This window comes from Episyrphus balteatus, chromosome 2 (genome assembly GCF_945859705.1).
Source record: "Episyrphus balteatus chromosome 2, idEpiBalt1.1, whole genome shotgun sequence".
NCBI lineage: Eukaryota > Metazoa > Arthropoda > Insecta > Diptera > Syrphidae > Episyrphus > Episyrphus balteatus.
Genome location: NC_079135.1, coordinates 121,158,663 through 121,177,442, shown reverse-complemented (window position 1 = coordinate 121,177,442; position 18,780 = coordinate 121,158,663). Strand labels below are relative to the sequence as shown.

At 28.3% G+C, this 18,780-nt stretch overlaps 1 protein-coding gene across 4 annotated transcripts; it reads left to right on the top strand.

Annotated features, from left to right (window-relative positions):
• The first annotated feature begins 4,451 nt into the window (after positions 1 to 4,451).
• LOC129910019 (lipid storage droplets surface-binding protein 2) lies at positions 4,452 to 15,680 on the top strand. Of its 4 annotated transcripts, XM_055987256.1 has the most exons (5): positions 4,452 to 4,793; positions 9,883 to 10,320; positions 14,062 to 14,112; positions 14,876 to 15,003; positions 15,415 to 15,680. In XM_055987256.1, the coding sequence occupies exons 1-5, from the start codon at positions 4,619 to 4,621 to the stop codon at positions 15,529 to 15,531; spliced, it is 909 nt and encodes a 302-aa protein (XP_055843231.1). In that variant the 5' UTR covers positions 4,452 to 4,618; the 3' UTR covers positions 15,532 to 15,680. The 4 variants fall into 4 exon arrangements, with proteins under 4 accessions (XP_055843231.1, XP_055843230.1, XP_055843232.1 ...); XM_055987255.1 differs by lacking the exon at positions 14,876 to 15,003; XM_055987257.1 differs by lacking the exons at positions 14,062 to 14,112; positions 14,876 to 15,003.
• The last annotated feature ends 3,100 nt before the right edge of the window (positions 15,681 to 18,780 follow it).

Genomic DNA, 18,780 nt, shown 5'->3' with positions numbered 1-18,780 from the left:
GTTTAAACACCATATCTCACAAAAACTAAGCAAACAAGTCCAAACTTCAAAAGGTCAATTTAGTTTAGTTTAGACAAGTTAGTATCATAAATATCTAACCACTTGAGTTCCCTCCCAAAATTCCACTATCAGTTAAAGATAATTCATTTAGTTTGTATAGGAATCAAGTCACTTTTATGGCACATGTTAGTTGAGTAAAAAAAAATCTGCTTAATCGTTAATCTTAAGTCATATAACAAAGAGTATGAAAAAAAAACAAACAAATCACGTCTTTTCGTATATTTTTTTTCTAAACTGATTTATATTTTATATCGACTATGCGATGAAGTGAAGATGACAATCTACGAAAAATGCGTTCAATGGATTATGGAATTGTCTTTAATAATAAAAAATACGATTGATAGAAATTAGAAAATTCATTTTCCAAGCAACAGAATTGATTTGCTTAAAACTTGGTAGATAAGGGTTTCGGGTGATCACCTAGATGGGTAACAGAAATCAAGGTACCTACTTGTCACATGAATAAAATGGAAAAGGTTGTTCCTCTCCAAAGCGGCTCTAACAATTTTGATTAAATAAAACTAGTGCTAATAAGCTTCTACATTCTATTTTTGAAATGAAACAAACATTTTTTGAAACGTTGTTAAGTATACTTGCCATAGAGCAGTTTTTTTTTATTTCTGAGTTTCTTGTAAGCTATTAAATTCAACAAGAATTTTTGTACCAAACGTTTTAGTAACTTAATTTGAAGATTAAGATAAATTTCAAAAATATCAATTTTAATTTAAAAAAAGTTCAATTATTAATAATTTTTTTTTAACTTTCGAGAAATTTTCGTCGTTTTGTATCTAGGGTTTTTTTGTTTTATTGTGAGAGATACCTTATCAACTTAGTGCATTTAAATAAAAACATGGGTAGTTTTCATTTGCCTGTCTACATTTCCTGTTAAACAAAATAAAAAAAACTACAAATCGTTCGACGGCGTAAAGCAAAATTGTTCTAAATCCACTTTTTACCGAAAATGAGTTAATGATGCAGTTTTACTAATTTCAATCCGCAGATAATATAATTTAATGGGACATAAAACAATAAAAACAGGGAAGTAGGCTTTTGAAAATGAGCCCGAGTATTCTTGATTGTTCTAAGTCCCATCATATTTTGTTCTAAGTCCACTTTTTATTTAAGGAAAAAACGTACTTGTATAGGAATTGTTCTATGTCCAATTTTGGGTTTTTAGATTAAAAAAAATATTTAAAAAAAATATTCACCTACTAATGAGGTAAAATTGTGTATTTTATTCAAGAGAAAAGAACAAACTTTATAATAATAATAAATATAACTTGAATGGCAAACGAGCAGAAAATTGTCGCTTTAAATCAATTTGAAACTTAAAAATCGTCCCCTGTAAAATTTGCTTTCTGTGACTTAGAACAATTTTGCTTTACGGCGACGAAATGTTGTCCAATAAATCAACCATAAGTAAATACAAATTAACCAATTTCCAAGAAATTTGACTTTATCTAAAAAAAAATATGTTCTTACTCACAGTATCACAAAATAAAATGACTTCACACACGTATCCAAAAGATTAAGTCATATAGAAGCCAAGAATTATAATCTCAAAAATTTATTATCATTCAAAGAATTCACATTGCATTAACCTTTGCCTTGCAGAGCAATTTTATTAAAATCAATCAGACTAAAATTTACATCGCAGATATACAAATATTTTTCATTTTTTAATCAAAATATATATTTATACAAAAGTTCAATTGGATTAGGTTATTACTCATAGCAACAAAATTCGACGACATAATAATATACTTCATTGCATCACGTACACACATTTCTCCGACATTATTTCCGACTCTATTCGTAATTCAATGCAACCGAAAAGTTCTAACAAATCAAAGTTCATTATTTTGAATTGTCATTCTATTTAGTTAAGTCACTGCACCCACCCACTTATCAAAGATCACTCTTTAAAGGGCTTCAATTTAATAATCTTCATTCTATTTGTATTGGAGAAGTGAACCCCAATAAACATATATAATTACCGGCAATATTTGTTTTCAATGTACTCATATAACTTTATACTTTGGACATTGAATTGATGGGTTATACTCATTAGAGTGGCCCCAAGAGGGGGTTGTTTTTTTTTTATTTTTGTATATTCAAAAAAACATTTCTACTTTATCTTTTGAACAAGGGACAAGGGGCAAACCATTATACTTCTCTAAAATATAAATTAAATTTTTTTTAATTTGTATTTTTTTTTTCTCTCTGATAGTATCTGAGAGTGTTCTAGGCCATTAGCGATACATTTATGGTGGTAAGGGTTCGGATTGTTTTTGAAGTAGATACAAATTTAATTCACATCAATTGTATCTTTAAAGTAACTCCCCTAGTACTAAGTTTAAGCTTCAATCATTGCTGTTTGAGGACTTTCAATAAGAGATTCTACTTAGATTTATTGATCTATGTACATATATGTATGACTTTTTTTTGTCGTGATAAAGTAGATAAAAAGTCTATTCAGTCAGTTGTTTCTGCTGCAGGGAGGATACCGAATATTTAGAATTCACATAAAAGTTTATACTTAGGTACTCCTTCACGGGTTGCCGTAGAGTATTTTTTTTTCTGTTTTGCATGGTCAGAATTGAATTTCTTTGCTAAGGAACGCATGACTCTTTAAGGTCTTATATTGCAGCTTGTATTTTTTGTTTATTAATTCGCTCGCCATTTAATTTGCAATCTATCAGGCTTTGCTCTAAAAAGCACAATAGACTTGGCCAGAATTGGAAATCTCACTTTTTGGACAAGTAGTACTAACGATTTGGAGATCAAAACACCTGCCAAGTTCTTTCGTAACTTTGGCACTATAACCTTAATTATAGGAAATAAATCAGGCCATTTATGACCTCCGTTTAACTTCTACATTAAATATGCCAGAAATTTCAAACTCGCTTCATTTGTTAAACTAGTCAAAAAAAAACTAATCACATTTAAGCTACTTGGGATGAGTAGTTTCTGAGATAAAGGGCTATAAACTTTTAGTTTGGCACAAAGATGTGTCTTGTGGTGCTGATTTTTATCAAATATTACAGAGCACTTCTAATTATTGTAAAATCTTGAAAATTGGTAGGATGATTGATATGGTAGTGATAATTTTTTGCAGAATTATGTAAAACAGAATTAAGAAAAAAGCAGAATTAAAAAAAAAAACACAATTTTGAAAGCAGAATTTTGACCCCAACCGTGCGTTAATCTGCCGCTCGTGTGGTGACGCTGCGTCAATTTACTGCTGTTGCGGTGACGATGCGGAAAAAAATGAGAGAAAGAGCTGTAAATTCACGCAGCGTCACCGCTAAAGTGGCAAATTGACGCAGCTTTATGATTTATATGGAATAAAATTGTGCAAAAAAACTCATGTGTGCACCGGGTCTTAATTTTGTTGTTTTGTAAATGCTGCAAAATAATGCTACATGGACATTTGAACCATTTTGCAATTTTTTTATCCGACGCTGCTATGATCTCAATGTAGAGGGAATCAAAACCATCCCTATCTGTTTTGAGATCCGCATTGTGTTCAATGGGTTGACGTCAGAATCAGGAAGCGGCAGCAAGTCTCCAGTATTTGTATTGTTTCTTTTTTGAGACCAACTGAATGATAGTATTTCTTCCTTGTATACCAAAAGTTCTAAGACCTACCTTTCTTCTAAGTTCATGGTCGTATCCGTTAGAGTTTGTTAACAAAAGAAAAGATTTTCTTAATCAACGCATATCTGTTTCAAAAAATAGTGCGTATACACCACAGTGACCCTTTAAAATTAATCATTGAAAATTAATACAACATTTGTTTCTTTAAGCCTAGTCTAATAAATAAAAACTCAAATTAGTGTTTCATTTTATCCGACAAGAAAAGAGTTGAATGGTTAATGAATAGTTGAAACATTCCCTTTTCTTATACAAGTAAGAATATAAATTTATTTGACCTATGGAATGGTTCTATGACAACATCAGTAATTGATTTTTGCTATCCTTGGATTTGTTACCTTAGTTCTTATAAACTAATGTAAAATTAAATCTTTAAAAAATATAAAATAAGCTTCAAAAACAAAAACAAGTCTGCGAGTGATTCAAACGCAGAATATCCGAACCCTATTGTTAATAATGCGGTGATCGTCAATTTGTAGCTATCAAATAAAACAACAACAAAATTTAAATTTCTCTCAACTGAACGATACTAAAATAATATTTTAAGAGAGCTTTGCAGAGAGCTCATATAAAAAAACCAATACCAATAAACACTTGTAGTTTAATCATTCTCTTATCTCAAGAGAAATAGCTTCGATAAGATTCCTCATTTCCGCCGGCTATATTGAATTTTTTTGTAATAAAACTCTTGGGTGTACATTCAACTGGATCAGATTCAAAGTGATATTCAAAAGGTTGAGTGCGTGTTTAAAAGTTAAGCAAAGAAAAAAAAATTAAATAAAAAAAAATCCCTGTCTACCTTTTAATTAAAAAAATAAAGACTCGATTATTTAAAATAAAAATTAAAAAGTGAAATTAAATATTACGTGTTAAATATAAATAAAAAAAAAAATAAATTAAAATGGCTTCAAGTTCAAATAATCTAAATAATTCAGTGGTATCGTCGAACGATAATGCCCAGGAGAAGGATACACAAAGTCTCCTGCCGCATTTGGAATCACTTGAACGTATGATGAACTTGCCCGTGGTTGGTGCTGCATGGCAACAAAGTCAAGACGTTTATGGAAAAGTTAAAGGTAAGCTAAAATAAAAAGAGACAAAAAAAATTGCATCGATTTTTTTTTTCTTTTTTGAATTAAGATCAATTGAATAAATTGACGTTTTTACATCTCATACTTGGATATCATTTTCTTAATTGAATCAATTGAGTGTAATTGGGGTGTAAAATTTATATATAAAGAATAGACAATGTGTCATTATACGTTTTAAAAAAGTTTATTGAAAAGTTGATATAATGTCACGATTTACGGTTAAAATAGATTTTACGTTCAAACCTCATGAAGTTCTATCGAACAAGAAACGCTTGAAAAACTGTACTAACTTACTAATGCAGTTATGTTAACGTTAAATTCCCTGAAACGATATTATTTTATGTGCCAATGAAAACTGTGTTTGATCCGGTTTGTACCATGTGGTCATTGTGGAATGACCTTAAAAAATTTACTCAATTTTAATAACTGAGATTTTCAAATTTTTAGCCGGCTTTTTTTTTCATAATTTTAAGACGGTTAATCGATCGTTTCAATTTTTTTTCTAAATTTCGACAAAATTTTACAGATTTTCAATACAAAATTCAAAATTGAAAATTTTGAACTCTTTCAAATTTTCAAGTTTCCATTTTGCAACAAAAAAATTATTTAGTAAGATTTTTTTTTCCAAATCTTTTTGGCCAAATTTTTTTTTAAATTCAAATGTGGATCGTATTCATTTTTTTCAGGTCCTAGATAATTTTATGCGTATATTTATACTTCGAAAGAAGAATTTCCCAAGTGTCAATTTAAAAAATTTTCCATTTTATCATAGAACTTCTTTCTTACGATCAAATGCTCAAAATTCTGATATAACGTGATCATTTTTCAACCCAAAGCAACTACGAGTATTTAAGCTTATAGAACAAATTTTATTAAAAATCGTAATACTTGTTATTAAATACCTATATTTTCTATACACAATTCGTCACTTAATACTGTTATGAAAGTGATAAAATAAATGGAAATTCTCATTACTATAGGGCAATAAATTATTATGACCATGACAAGTACTCGTCTCTAGATTTTAATCACTGATTTTTTTTCTCATATAACAGTTTTATAGAATGATTGAGAATAAAAATTGGACTTTAGTCAGTTTCTGATGTAATATGCATTTTATTAATCATTTATCGATATTTCCATGAGAATTTTTTTTTTTCACAGATAAGATTTGAATATGCATGTATGCATGTATTAATTTTAACCTTGAGTGATATTTTTCAAAACAAATCAGAATCAATTTAAAGTTTTAAATTAATGAATTTAAAGATTCTACTTGAGATATAATGGAATGAACAATTCGTTTCATGTGTTTACACAACTGGAATAATATTAGTTAAGTTGTATTAAATTACTTTCGGCATTAATGGCAAATATTTGTTTCAAAATGACAATAAGTCATACGAATTGAAACTTTTTTGATGATCATTTTGGATCTTATTTTTCTTGAACGTATTTATATAAGGTCGTCCACATTGACTTTCACACACTTACTCGATTAATGTTTATGAGTTCATAAGTTGCACTAGCTCAGGAAAAAATATTTAAATTTCAACGATTCAGCTTACTGACTTGAAACGTAGGATCCACGTGGTGATCAACATAGCTTAGGTTCATAATGTTGTTGAACTCAAAAACTTTCTTGTGCGGAAAAATGATTTTAAATCGGAATGACGGAAAACAAATTTCTGTATTCTTAGAGAATTGTAAATATAGAAGTGTCAAATGATATTAAATCAATTCTTAAAATTATCAAGTTCGGAATGGAGGCACAGATTTTGTGGAATCATTCTTCTCCTATTTCACTGGTCAACAAGGTTTTTGCCACAACAACCAAAATATACTTTTCTAGTAGTTTTTGATATGCTGAACTCGAATCTGAAGTCAAAAAATTGTTATTGGCCTCCGTTTTTGAAATATTACCGTTAGAAAATGTCAAAGAACGTCATTTTGGCTGTTTTCGAGGCTATGTATTTATGTGGGGTAGTTCATTATGAATTGATTTGTAACGGTACCTATAAGAACTGGTTTTATTCTTTCAAAAATTGTTTAAATGTTTTCGATATCTTTTTTACAGCCCGAGATATTTAAAATTTAAGTAGCGGTCTTTGAATCAGAAACAACACAGGCCAACCAAATTAAACATTTTTTGCCACAAGAACCAAAATATACTTTTCTGAAGGTTTTTGGGTTGCTGAAGTCGAATCTGCAATCAGAAAAATTCTATTAACCTTCGTTCTTGAAATATTACCGTTATAAAATGCAAAAAAAAGGGTTTTTTTTTATAACGGTTCTTGGTTCTTGTGGCATAAATTCTGTGACCAGTGACTTAAACTTCAGATTAAGTTTAGTTTCTCTTTGGCTTATTAACTAAAACTTAAGATATCTCGACCAATAAAAGAGATATCGGGAAAATATAAACAGTTTTTTTAAAGAAAAATATCTGTTCTTATAATAATCGTTACAAATTTGCTTATAATGAATTACCCCACATAAAAACAGAACCTCGAAAACAGCCAAAATGACGATTTTTAGCATTTTATAACGGTAATATTTCAAAAACGGAGGCCAATAAAATCTTCATCCTTCATCTTTCTGACTTCAGATTCGGATTCAGCACCCCAAAAACTACTAGAAAAGTATATTTTGGTTCTTGTGGCAAAAAAAAAAGTTAAATTTTGTTGACCAGTGTTTTTAATATTTGCTTTTATACTTTTTAAGATAGTTTGCACACACTTCTAGCATTTTTATTAATTTCAGCCTAAATTTCAAAAACAGTTGTAAATATCTCTGGAATGAAATTTACATTTTACACTTAATTGGGTTTCTATTCGCCAGAAATTTGTTCCCAAAAAATATTTTTCGAAAATGAAGCACTTTTTCCATCGCGAATTCATGCAAAGTAAAAAGCAAACCTTCCGAGGGGAATCTTGTTATAACTTTAAGACTGAATACGCAAACTAAGTTGTCTGAGTCGATATTGACTCATTTTCAAAAGAATTAAAAAAAAAGCTTCAACAAGTTAATAGTAACTTTAAAACTGTTGCACGAGATGTTCAGCCTTTTAAGAAAATGAATAACTTTTTAACGTGGATTGCTAAATAAAAATAATACACAATCAAGTAAAACGTAAGACTAGGTCATGTTTTACAAGACATCTTACTTACGACATCTTACCTCAATACGACAATATCGTCAGTCAGTAATGACCAACATTTACGTCTTATAGTTAACATTTTGGGCTAGACATTTCTTAATTATTTTAAAGTTGAATCGGTACTCATTTAAATGTTTTTATTTAGAAAATTAAAAAAAAACTTTTAAGTAGAAGTATTTCTTTTCTCTTTAATTTTTTGTTGCGCTTAAAATTGCAATGAAATTTAGAAATAGACATTTAGCTTTTTTAAATGTCTTATTATTTCTTATAGGACCATTAAACGTGGGGATAACAAAATATAAACAGAATGCTTAAACAGTCACACCTTGCATATTAATCAAGCTTTAAATATTTGAATAAAAAATAAAAAAACAAAAATACTTTTTGCCAAAATGACAGTTTAAAATAAACAAACAAATAAAATACACCTGTTCTCAGCTATTAACATATAAGTAAATATATAAAAAAAACACATTTAAAACGTTCCTAAAATATCACAATAAATAAAAAGTAAAAAAAAAATAGCAAACAAAAATTCAACAACAAAATTCAATCAACCAATTCGCTGACATGCAAAAGTACACGTTTCATTTTTATTCATTTTTTGTTATTAAAAAGAAAACAACAATGTATTATTCTGTTTTTTTTTTTTTCGTTTTTGTTTAATGTCAGCTTAAAAATGTTATTTTTAAAAGCTTTAAAAAGGCAAATGGCGGTGAATTTTTGTTTAGATCATAAATTTGATTATTATTTTAATTTGTTTTTTTTTTTTTCAATTCTTAAATTTGAAACTTTGCCCTTTTGACGTTGCGTTGCGATATTTATTTTTTTTTGTATCTGACGCCGCGTTTATTCATAAAATTAGCACACTCAACACAGCTTTGGTTTATTTTTTTTTTCTGTAATCTTTTTTTGCTTGCGATAACATTCATGAATTTCATAAATTGCTATTATACGACAAATTTATCTGCGCAATATGTATTTTTGGTTTAAGCGAACTTTGATCTAGAAATTTCTTTTGGGATTTTTTTTCTGCTCTTCTTCGGAGTACTTAATAAAATTGAATTATAGTGTTTTGTTGCGATGTGAAGCAACAACCTACGTTCATATTTGAGCGTGATGACGATAAATGAAATATTCTGAAAGAAAAATGATACAATATGCAAATGTTTATTTTATTTAATTGAAAGCAATAGAGTAAATAAAACTATATTTTTCTTTAAGTACCTATAAAATATTGGATGATTCAATAGAATATGTAATTTAGAAAAGACGATTTATTTGTTTTAAAAATATGGTATTGATATAAGCAATGAGAAAAGTAGAATTAAAGGGTGTTTTTTTAAGTGCTTAAAATATTAGAAAATGTTTAAACTAATTTTATTTCGTTTTATTTTATTAAAACGGTAGTCCCGGGGAAAAATAACGCCAGGAATAACTTTTTTTCTGTTATATTTAATCGTAATATATTTAAATATACCAGAAATATAGTTAAATATACCAGACGTAAGGTAATCCTTGCATTATTTTAACCACTTTTTCAAGCAGTTGTAAACTTGTTTACATTCTGATTACAATGAATAATGTTGACTACCGAGGAATTATCCTCCAGCATTGATTATTATTATTATTTGTTACCTATTTTATATCTAAAACCATATCTTTTTAACGCTCGAGCCATTTAAATGTGCCATTTCTCTCGATGAAATGTTTCCTGTGTTGAATTGTTCTTGATGGGCTGTCCATGATGATTTGTCCTATGATTATCTGTACAATGATGAAATTGAGAAGAAACTATTTTTTACATAATACAGCTAAAAGTTGATTTAAATCACTTGAAATTTATATTTTTTACATTTATAATCTAGTACTAATTTTTTACATTTTTAACAAATTTTCTTCTATTCTCTTTTTAAGGAAACAATCGTCTCTTTAACTGGGCTTTAAGCACTGCCGAAGATTGTGTTACACGTGCCGTTACCATTACTTCACCAATTGTCTCGAAATTCGATCGTCCAATTCAATATGTTGACCAAACTTTGGTCAAAGGTATTGATAAATTGGAAGTTAAAGCACCAATTATCAAAGATACACCAACAGAGATTTACAATCAAGCTAAAACTAAAGTAATTGATGCCGTACATCCACATATTGAAAAGGTGGTTAAATTGAAGTCAGCTGGTCAACAAAAGGCATCATCATTGAAGGACTTGGCATGGCAAAAAGCTAATGAAGTTTTGGCAACACAATATGGATCATTGGCTGTGAATGGTGTTGATAGTACAACAGCTTTAGCTGAAAGATTGTTGGAATATTATTTCCCAAACAAAGGCAATGATGTTGAAGAAGAAAATGGTGAGTTTTGATTTTTATGGTTTAAAGAAATTTTATGTTTGCTTTTAAATTGATTTGTTATAATGCCTCTAAAGTGAAAGGAATGGGGGCTTCTTTAAAGTATTAAAGAAGCTTACTTTGACAGTTTTTCCAGAGAATTTTGTATGGGAGCTAAAATTTAGCTCGATCGACTTTGGCAAAGATTCTGAAGTGACAATTTGACAGTTCAGTCATTTGCAAGAAAAAAATGACATTTAAGCATTTTTGCCAAATATGAGAAAACGACATTTCTTAAATCTGACGTAAGTCACACTTTCTAAAATTAGACGAAGAAAAGTTTTATATCTTAACCCTAAGCTTATCATCTAGAAAAGCTAATGGGAATTTCAAACAAAATATTTAATTAAAATCTTTACGATTAAGGGCCAATTTTTCAACAGTCAGTTAAACAGTCAGTTAGTACTTATTCTCCTGATAGAGAAAAAATCATTTTTTCAACAGGCAGATATAGCTTATTCCTATGAATAAAACTATCTGCTTCTTTCAGAGACGAATAAAAATTATTCTAAGGAATAATATCAATAAAAATACTGTGTCAATTGTCAAAGCTGCTTTGAAATAATTTTGACAAAGAATACAGAGGAACACAAGAAAACAAAAACAATTATAAATAAAAAAGACGTTTAGTTTTGAATATTATTTAATTTGACAATTTTTTTTTTGTTATTCTGTAGAATAAATTATTTTTGATTGAAAAATTCAATGTTGTTATCCGATTGTTTATGAGCCTAATAAATTTATTCGTCGAACAGTTAACGGACTGTTTATTAGAAGATGGAAAAATCGGCTCTAAATCGATTTATTTTGTCTTTTATTGTTTACTCTTATATAAAATTAATAATTCGATAAGAATAAAATAAAAGATAACACAATTAAATTATAATTCTCGAAGGAAGTTTGATTAGGTAATCTAAAACCGTCCATAGGACAAAGTATTTTATGATAAGATTTAATTATAAAATCAAAACATTTTATAAGTACTTATATAAGTTCTTATAATGTGTCTGAAGTGTCTTTACAATGTAATACGTACTTCGATTTAATAAGATTTCTATAACTATCACTTTTTATTGGTCTTTTGGTTTTGGTTTTTTTTTATGGTTTTGTATCTGTCCTTAATTTTTTTTTTCAAGAACTTTTTTCTTAATATGACATAAATGCGTTTTCAGTTTTTGGCCGCCTTCGAAAAATTAAAAATTCTTTAGTTGAAAGATTTACAAACATTTTCCTGCCAACAAAACAAAAGCAATCAGTCATACAGGAGAGTATGACAAAATGGAATTCATGGATCGAAACAAATATTTCAATACCTTACTTTGCTTGGAAAGCCAAGATTGTTTAAATAATTTTTAACAAATTATTTATTTTTTAGTCTTTGTTTTTTCTAATTTATTCTATGATATTACGACAATAAATGTTACATTTAAAGCGATTTTAGATTGGTTTTGATTTTTTTCTAAATTTTTCTGAGATGTTTATTTTAATCAAACAGATCTTAATGTTTGAATAGAACAAAAAATGGAGTTCTTTTTTTACCTCAAGGTAGAAAGCCTTGGGTTAGTTGATAATCTAGTACAACTTCGTTTACAAAGTTATTGTAACAGACCTAAATGGAGAGGGGTCGAAACAAGTGACAGTGTCCGCTTTGGAAACAGCTACTCATAAGTACTCTACTAGCCATTTTCGATTGAACGCACATGAAAAGAAATCAATGGCATTCCCATATTTATGCTCAGAAAAGCATGTGTAGATGATTGTACTAGATTATTTTCAACTATTAGCCCTCTTCCTTTACTACTAGTAGTTTACTACCGATTTTCAATGGAACGCACTCGGAAAGAAGAGCAGGAGAAGTCCTAGTTTACTACCGCACAAATCTTACATTCAAACGGAATTCCAGATGCAAATTCAGCGCAATGGGCATATGTTTGACAGAATAGAAGATGTTTTAAATGTTATTTCTTTTCTCGCTGCTCATTTGCTAGAAATCCAAAAGCCGTGATTTAAACGGAAAGCCAAACGTTGAACTTTGGACTTTAGACGTTGAACTTTGGGAGTTTTTTGTTAACTAACTTTCCAGTCTACTTCCCAATAAGGAAAACAATGAGACATCCAAAAATTGACTAACTTTTGGCCCCCGCATTTCTGAACCTGTCCATTACATTCTCAAGTATTGACAATAAAATGTCAGTGCTATTGAAAAATGACATTTTACTGACATTCAACTTCAACAATGCCCGAGTTCAACGCAGACCACCTGAAATTAAGTTTTGAATTTTTTGAACGTCTAAAAATTCAGAACTAAGGTCAGTCAATTCTGTTCAAAAATAGAGTTTCTTATGTCGTTTTCGATTGGCCGTCCGGAAGCGTCCGGAAGCATTCAGAAGCCTTCTGAAAGCGTTTTATTCACAAAAACATGACAGCTTAAACGCTTCTCAGAAGTAAAATTCTCTTCTTGATTTCAAATCAGAATCGACTCAAAATTACTTATACATAGAACATAAATGTCAAACAAAATTTTCTCGTACAAAATTAAATTTTTTTATTTGATTATTCACTAACACCGATACAAACTTTCAGAATTGAGTGGAAACGATTCAAACTGTTTTATTGGATTTCAGAATGAGTGAATCCTTGAGTGAAACCAATCGAAAACGACATTAGATATTTGTGTTACAGGAAAAATATCACGAGAAACAACAAAAAATTCTCGCATTTTTGTCAGAGTTAGAATTTGACACAAAGGAATGTGCATTAATTTATTGCAAAGTTAAGTCCTATTATGAATTGACAAAACTCCAGATGGATTTTAGGGGTATGTTCAGCTCATGTGTATAAGAAAATGCGTCAATAATTTCAGAAATGTAGGGAAAAAAGTTGAATTCCATAGGGGACCAGTTTAATAAGATTTATGATAGATAAAAAGCCATAGTTCAAGTTTTGAGGGTTGACCAGGAAAGATGGATTCTAGGTCAAAAAAGTATTTTATTTTTGTTCAGTATAAATATATGAAACACGATTTTAGAGATATATTAGTATTCATGTATGTTCATTTGTTCCTTCACAGCCTCTAAGATTCTTATTTCTATTTAAAACAAGATATACCATTGAAAATGTCTTGAATGTGCGCTAGTTATAGGCTGTGAAACAGAAAGTGTAATGTCATATGAAATAAAAATAAAAGAGCTCAATAAGCAAGCTATACAAAATGTAAGCTTCTGTTCTTCAAATTAGTGACCCCACATCCCACGTTCTCAAATACAATTAAAATTTTGGTGGGAATTTATAACTTGAAATAATTCAATTGTCAGAAAAAAATTCAACTCACATCAATTTTGTTTTCTTTTTTTCATGGAACTCTGGCAGAAATTTCATCAAAATAGTACCCATACTCAATTTCCCAAACTGACTGCATTAAATAGACTCATCGAAGCTTACATATTTTTCTAAAAAGTGTATTTTCAAATTCCACCGGATGTTTTTAAGTCTTCTTAAATTGAGATTAAAAAAGATCACATAGTAACATCATAACAGCCTCAAAGTCTTATAATAGAATTATCTCTTTTATTTCGAATAAATAAAGAATTCATTTCATTTGTTAAAAAATATCTGTCTTCAAATAAATACAAAAAAACACCACTCAGATCTCTTTTATTTACTGAATATTATATTATTTTTTTTATTTTTCTATTTTTAAAACAGATAAGAAACAAGTTGCAATTATGAATGCTCGCAATCTTAAAGCCAATGATAGTAAGTTGTTAATTTTCACAATACTTGCATTGAATGTTTTTATAGTCAAACGATTATTATAAAAAAAAAATAAGAAGGTGATTCTTTAAATTCTTTTTCGAAATTTTTACAAAATGCATGTGAATGAAAAAGGGTTTTTTGACTTCTATTTAAAAAAAATAGAATATTTTGGCACAAAAATTTACTATAGGAAGTCTACAAAAGATGCATATTTTTTTCATAAAAATTACATTATTTGAAATCATTTAAATTTATGCATGGCATTGTTAGTATTATTACAATGCATTCATCTCATTTATATTTTTACTTCATCAATGGTGTCATTTAGTTTTAAATTTATATGAAACTTGGAATAAAATCATGGTGGCTTCAGAGACCTCCACAAGTGGGAATTCTTTGAGCACCCACAGATTTTATTTTAAAGATCTACGAACTTGCGTTCAATTATGGGAGAGAATTAAAGTTTAATTTATGTTTAAATAAAAAAAATTTACAACCAATATCTCGCAGACTCATGGAGTGGTTCATTATAAACCAAGTTCCAACTGAACTCACTCCTAAATTTCTGAGCTTTAGGGATTTAGTTCAATTTTAAAATGAAAGGAGTCATTTTTTGTTGGTCTAAAAACATTACCGAATTTTTTTTTTGTCACTTTTTAAATTATAAGTTCGTCGGTTTCTTGTTTTTCATTTCATTATTTTTCCAATATCTGAAGCAAATTTTTCACAAAAAAAATCTCTTCTCATTTTATTATTATTTTAGTGCAACTTCTTCTCGGAGCTTCAGCACTCTTCATTTCACTTTCTGTCCGAATTATAAATGAGTTAGTCGAATTTGTTGCCCAAAATCCACGAATTATGCATGAAATTGAGAGGGAAATTGAAAATATGGTACGTAGTCATAAATAAGAAGTATAATTTGCATGAAAATGCTACTTGTTTTAGTCGATTTCAAAGTTAAAACTCATTTGCAATCGATTTGCAGCTAGTTGAAATTCTTTTTTTAACCCAAAAATTTCAAAGCATTTTTGAGCACAATTTTATAGTTGTTTTTAAAGATAAATATAGACAAAAGTTCATAACTTAAATATTTTTTTATAAAAAATCACATGAGGTTTCTTAATGGTTGCATTCCCGAATGGTTTTAAATTCATATTGCGAAACAGTTGAAAAGTTATTATTAAACTTTGGCATTCAATCATTGGGTTTTCTACAAGATCAGAGCATGAAAAACCTTGATTTTTTCTAAATTCTCAAGTTTAATTTTTACTTTACAAATTTCTTCTTCTTTTTTATTTACAGTGCCAATATCCGCCAATGAGGACCCGGTATTACACACAGTCCAGACAGTCGGCCGCCTATCCAACAAGATTTCCCGCCGCGTCTATAGCACAGTCTCCACGCAAATCAAGCATTTGAAAAAAGAGAACGTCAATGACTACCTTGCGTCCTTGATTGCTGCCTTGAGATTAACTCAATATATTAATTTCATAAATTCCTCAATGGCCAACCATATTGAAAGTAGTCCGCAATCGGCGGCGCCCGTTGCAGTGGAAAACTAAGAAAAATCTAATAAAAAATCATAATAATAAATTATTTAAAAATAAATTATTCTTAAAATATACATTTACACAAAAAAACAAAAATTCCACTAAATAATGATATTTTGCATTTTTCATAATATTTAGTAATTACTATTACATTATTATAATTGTTTATTTTTTTTTTTTTAATTTTTATGCATAATTTTAAAATTTATTGTACATATTTTTTCTTGCACAATTTAATATATATTTTTTTAATTTTTTTTTTTAATATCTTCCTTCTTCATTGTATCGTTGTATTTAAAAAAAAAAAATTAAAAATTAAAAGTATCAAATATTATTTTTTTGTTTTAAAATACAAAATTATATTTGTAATAAATATTTAGCAGTGCTAAAATAATTTAAATTTAAATATATTTGTTTGTCTTTTTGTTGTCTTTTTTATTTTTATTTCAATATAATATTTGTGCTATACCTACAAATTTTTTTCTCCAATCATGCAATTTAAAGAGTTAAAAATATATATTTACTTTTATTATAGTTTATTAAAAAAGATTATAAATATGTACTGCTACTGCATATAGTAAGATAAACCTATTTACTATTTAAATAAAGAATATATCATTTTAAAAATGAATTTATTTGTTTTTTTTTTTTTATTTATCGGTTTCACGGTGCGACACTGAAAATACACCCGAGAAATAACATAGTGTAGGCTGTTCGTATGGTCGAATAATGTATAAAAATATTTTTGTTATATTTTTGGAACCCTCCATTTTTTTTTTTATTTACAAAAAACCATTTTTACAGACCTTACGATGTAATCTATCAATATTTCAGTCATTTTTCTAACTACTCTCAATATGTTATATGTTTTTGGAAAGAAGATTTCCAGACCTTTTGAATGATGTATAGAAGTCTATTGTTTAAACAAATTAAGTGTAGGTTTTTATCCCACAAATCTTGTAAAAGTGATTTTTTTCCCAATTTTTTCAACTTTACCCAATTTTTTTTGCAAAATAAAACAAACAAAAAAATAAAGTAAGGTTATATTCTGAAAGAATATACATTTAGGCACAAATTGGCGTATGTTTTTATTGAATTTGATCAAAACTGCGGAATCTATGCTATTTTTTCGTAAATAGAAAATGTGGCTTTTCATGATGTGAATTGCAAGGTGCACAATAGGGTGTTCGTTATTTTAAAATAATAAGATTTTCTATTCTCCTAGAATCTTAAATGGTTGGAAATAAACTAAAAAAAATATTCTCCAAGTTTCAAGTGTAGCTATCATTTGAACATTTTTCAGATTTTTAATTGTTATAATTTTATAGATTTAGCTTGGTAAAAAAAGTCATTTTTTCAGACTTTTTCAAAAATCGCTTTTTACCCGTTTAATGTCAAAAAATTAAAAAACATACATTTTTATTCACAAATAAGCGTAGCATGTATATTTAAAATTTATATTTAATTCAAAGTTATATAATTAACTAGTTTTTTATTTATTTACTACAGTACTTTTTCTTAAATCGGGAACACGTTTTTTGAATATCGATGTGACTTGAAGAATGAATACACAACAAATTGTTTATATAACTATGAATTGAATTTGCATTTTAAATATACATGCTATGCTTATTTGTAATTAAAAATGTAAGTTTTTTAAATTTTTGGCATTAAACGTGTAAAAAGCGATTTTTGAAAAAGTCTGAAAAAATGACTTTTTTTATCAAGCTAAATCTATAAAATTATAACAATTAAAAATCTGAAAAATGTTCAAATGATAGCTACACTTATTAAATTTGAGTTTGTAAAGTTTTAAGTTTTTTGAACGAATGGTTTGGCTGGAATTTAAAATTGATCGAACAAGGTCCAAGAAACCCCATGTTATTCCCATAAGAAACTTCAACCGCTTGGCGGCACGAGTTAGAATTAAGTTAGAGACTTGAAACTTGGAGAATATTTTTTTTAGTTTTTTTCCAACCATTTAAGATTCTAGGAGAATAGAAAATCTTATTATTTTAAAATAACGAACACCCTATTGTGCACCTTGCAATTCACATCATGAAAAGCCACATTTTCTATTTACGAAAAAATAGCATAGATTCCGCAGTTTTGATCAAATTCAATAAAAACATACGCCAATTTGTGCCTAAATGTATATTCTTTCAGAATATAACCTTACTTTATTTTTTTGTTTGTTTTATTTTGCAAAAAAAATTGGGTAAAGTTGAAAAAATTGGGAAAAAAATCACTTTTACAAGATTTGTGGGATAAAAACCTACACTTAATTTGTTTAAACAATAGACTTCTATACATCATTCAAAAGGTCTGGAAATCCTCTTTCCAAAAACATATAACATATTGAGAGTAGTTAGAAAAATGACTGAAATATTGATAGATTACATCGTAAGGTCTGTAAAAATGGTTTTTTGTAAATAAAAAAAAAATGGAGGGTTCCAAAAATATAACAAAAATATTTTTATACATTATTCGACTATACGAACAGCCTACACTAAGTTATTTCTCGGGTGTATTTTTTTTTTTATTTTGTCGCACAGTGTTTTCGATAAGTTTAAGATTTCAAGCTGTACACATCTTTTATTTTTTTAGGAGTTTCATAGCCGAATCTTATGACATGGGCATTTTAAAAAAATAGTCTAAGAGCCAGCAGCAAAAAAAAAAAATAAAAAAACGGATAAGTCAACTTTAATAAAAATTAATCGACTTTATTTTTATGACATGAAAGGATTAATTAATAAAAAGTAGAACAAAGAATTTTGCCTTGACTACATTGGCCTAAAAAGTGAGACACATTTTAAACATTTTTAAACTCGTTTAATGATGATAAATATTTTACAAAAATGATTTTTAAAAACACTTTTTGTACTGTTTTTAACCAACACCCAAAAAGAAGGAGGTTCTCAATTGGTGCTGCAGTGTGATCTCTTTTTAATTTGGTTCAGTTCTGATTATAGCAATTATAAGGAAATCGTTATATAAGTAGTTTCAATCAATAGAAGTCGTTTTTTTAATTAAAAAAAATCAATTGCGCTAGCGATAGGTATACTTTTTGCAAAAATGGGCAATGTCGTTAAGCCTATTCTGAACGACGCTTCGACGT

Coding starts and splice junctions, on each gene's coding strand:
- LOC129910019 (XM_055987255.1), top strand. CDS start 4,619: ATGGCTTCAAGTTCAAATAATCTAAATAATTCAGTGGTATCGTCGAAC. Junction 10,321..14,061: donor TGATGTTGAAGAAGAAAATG/GTGAGTTTTGAT, acceptor TTTTTAAAACAG/ATAAGAAACAAGTTGCAATT. Junction 14,113..15,414: donor CAATCTTAAAGCCAATGATA/GTAAGTTGTTAA, acceptor TTTTATTTACAG/TGCCAATATCCGCCAATGAG.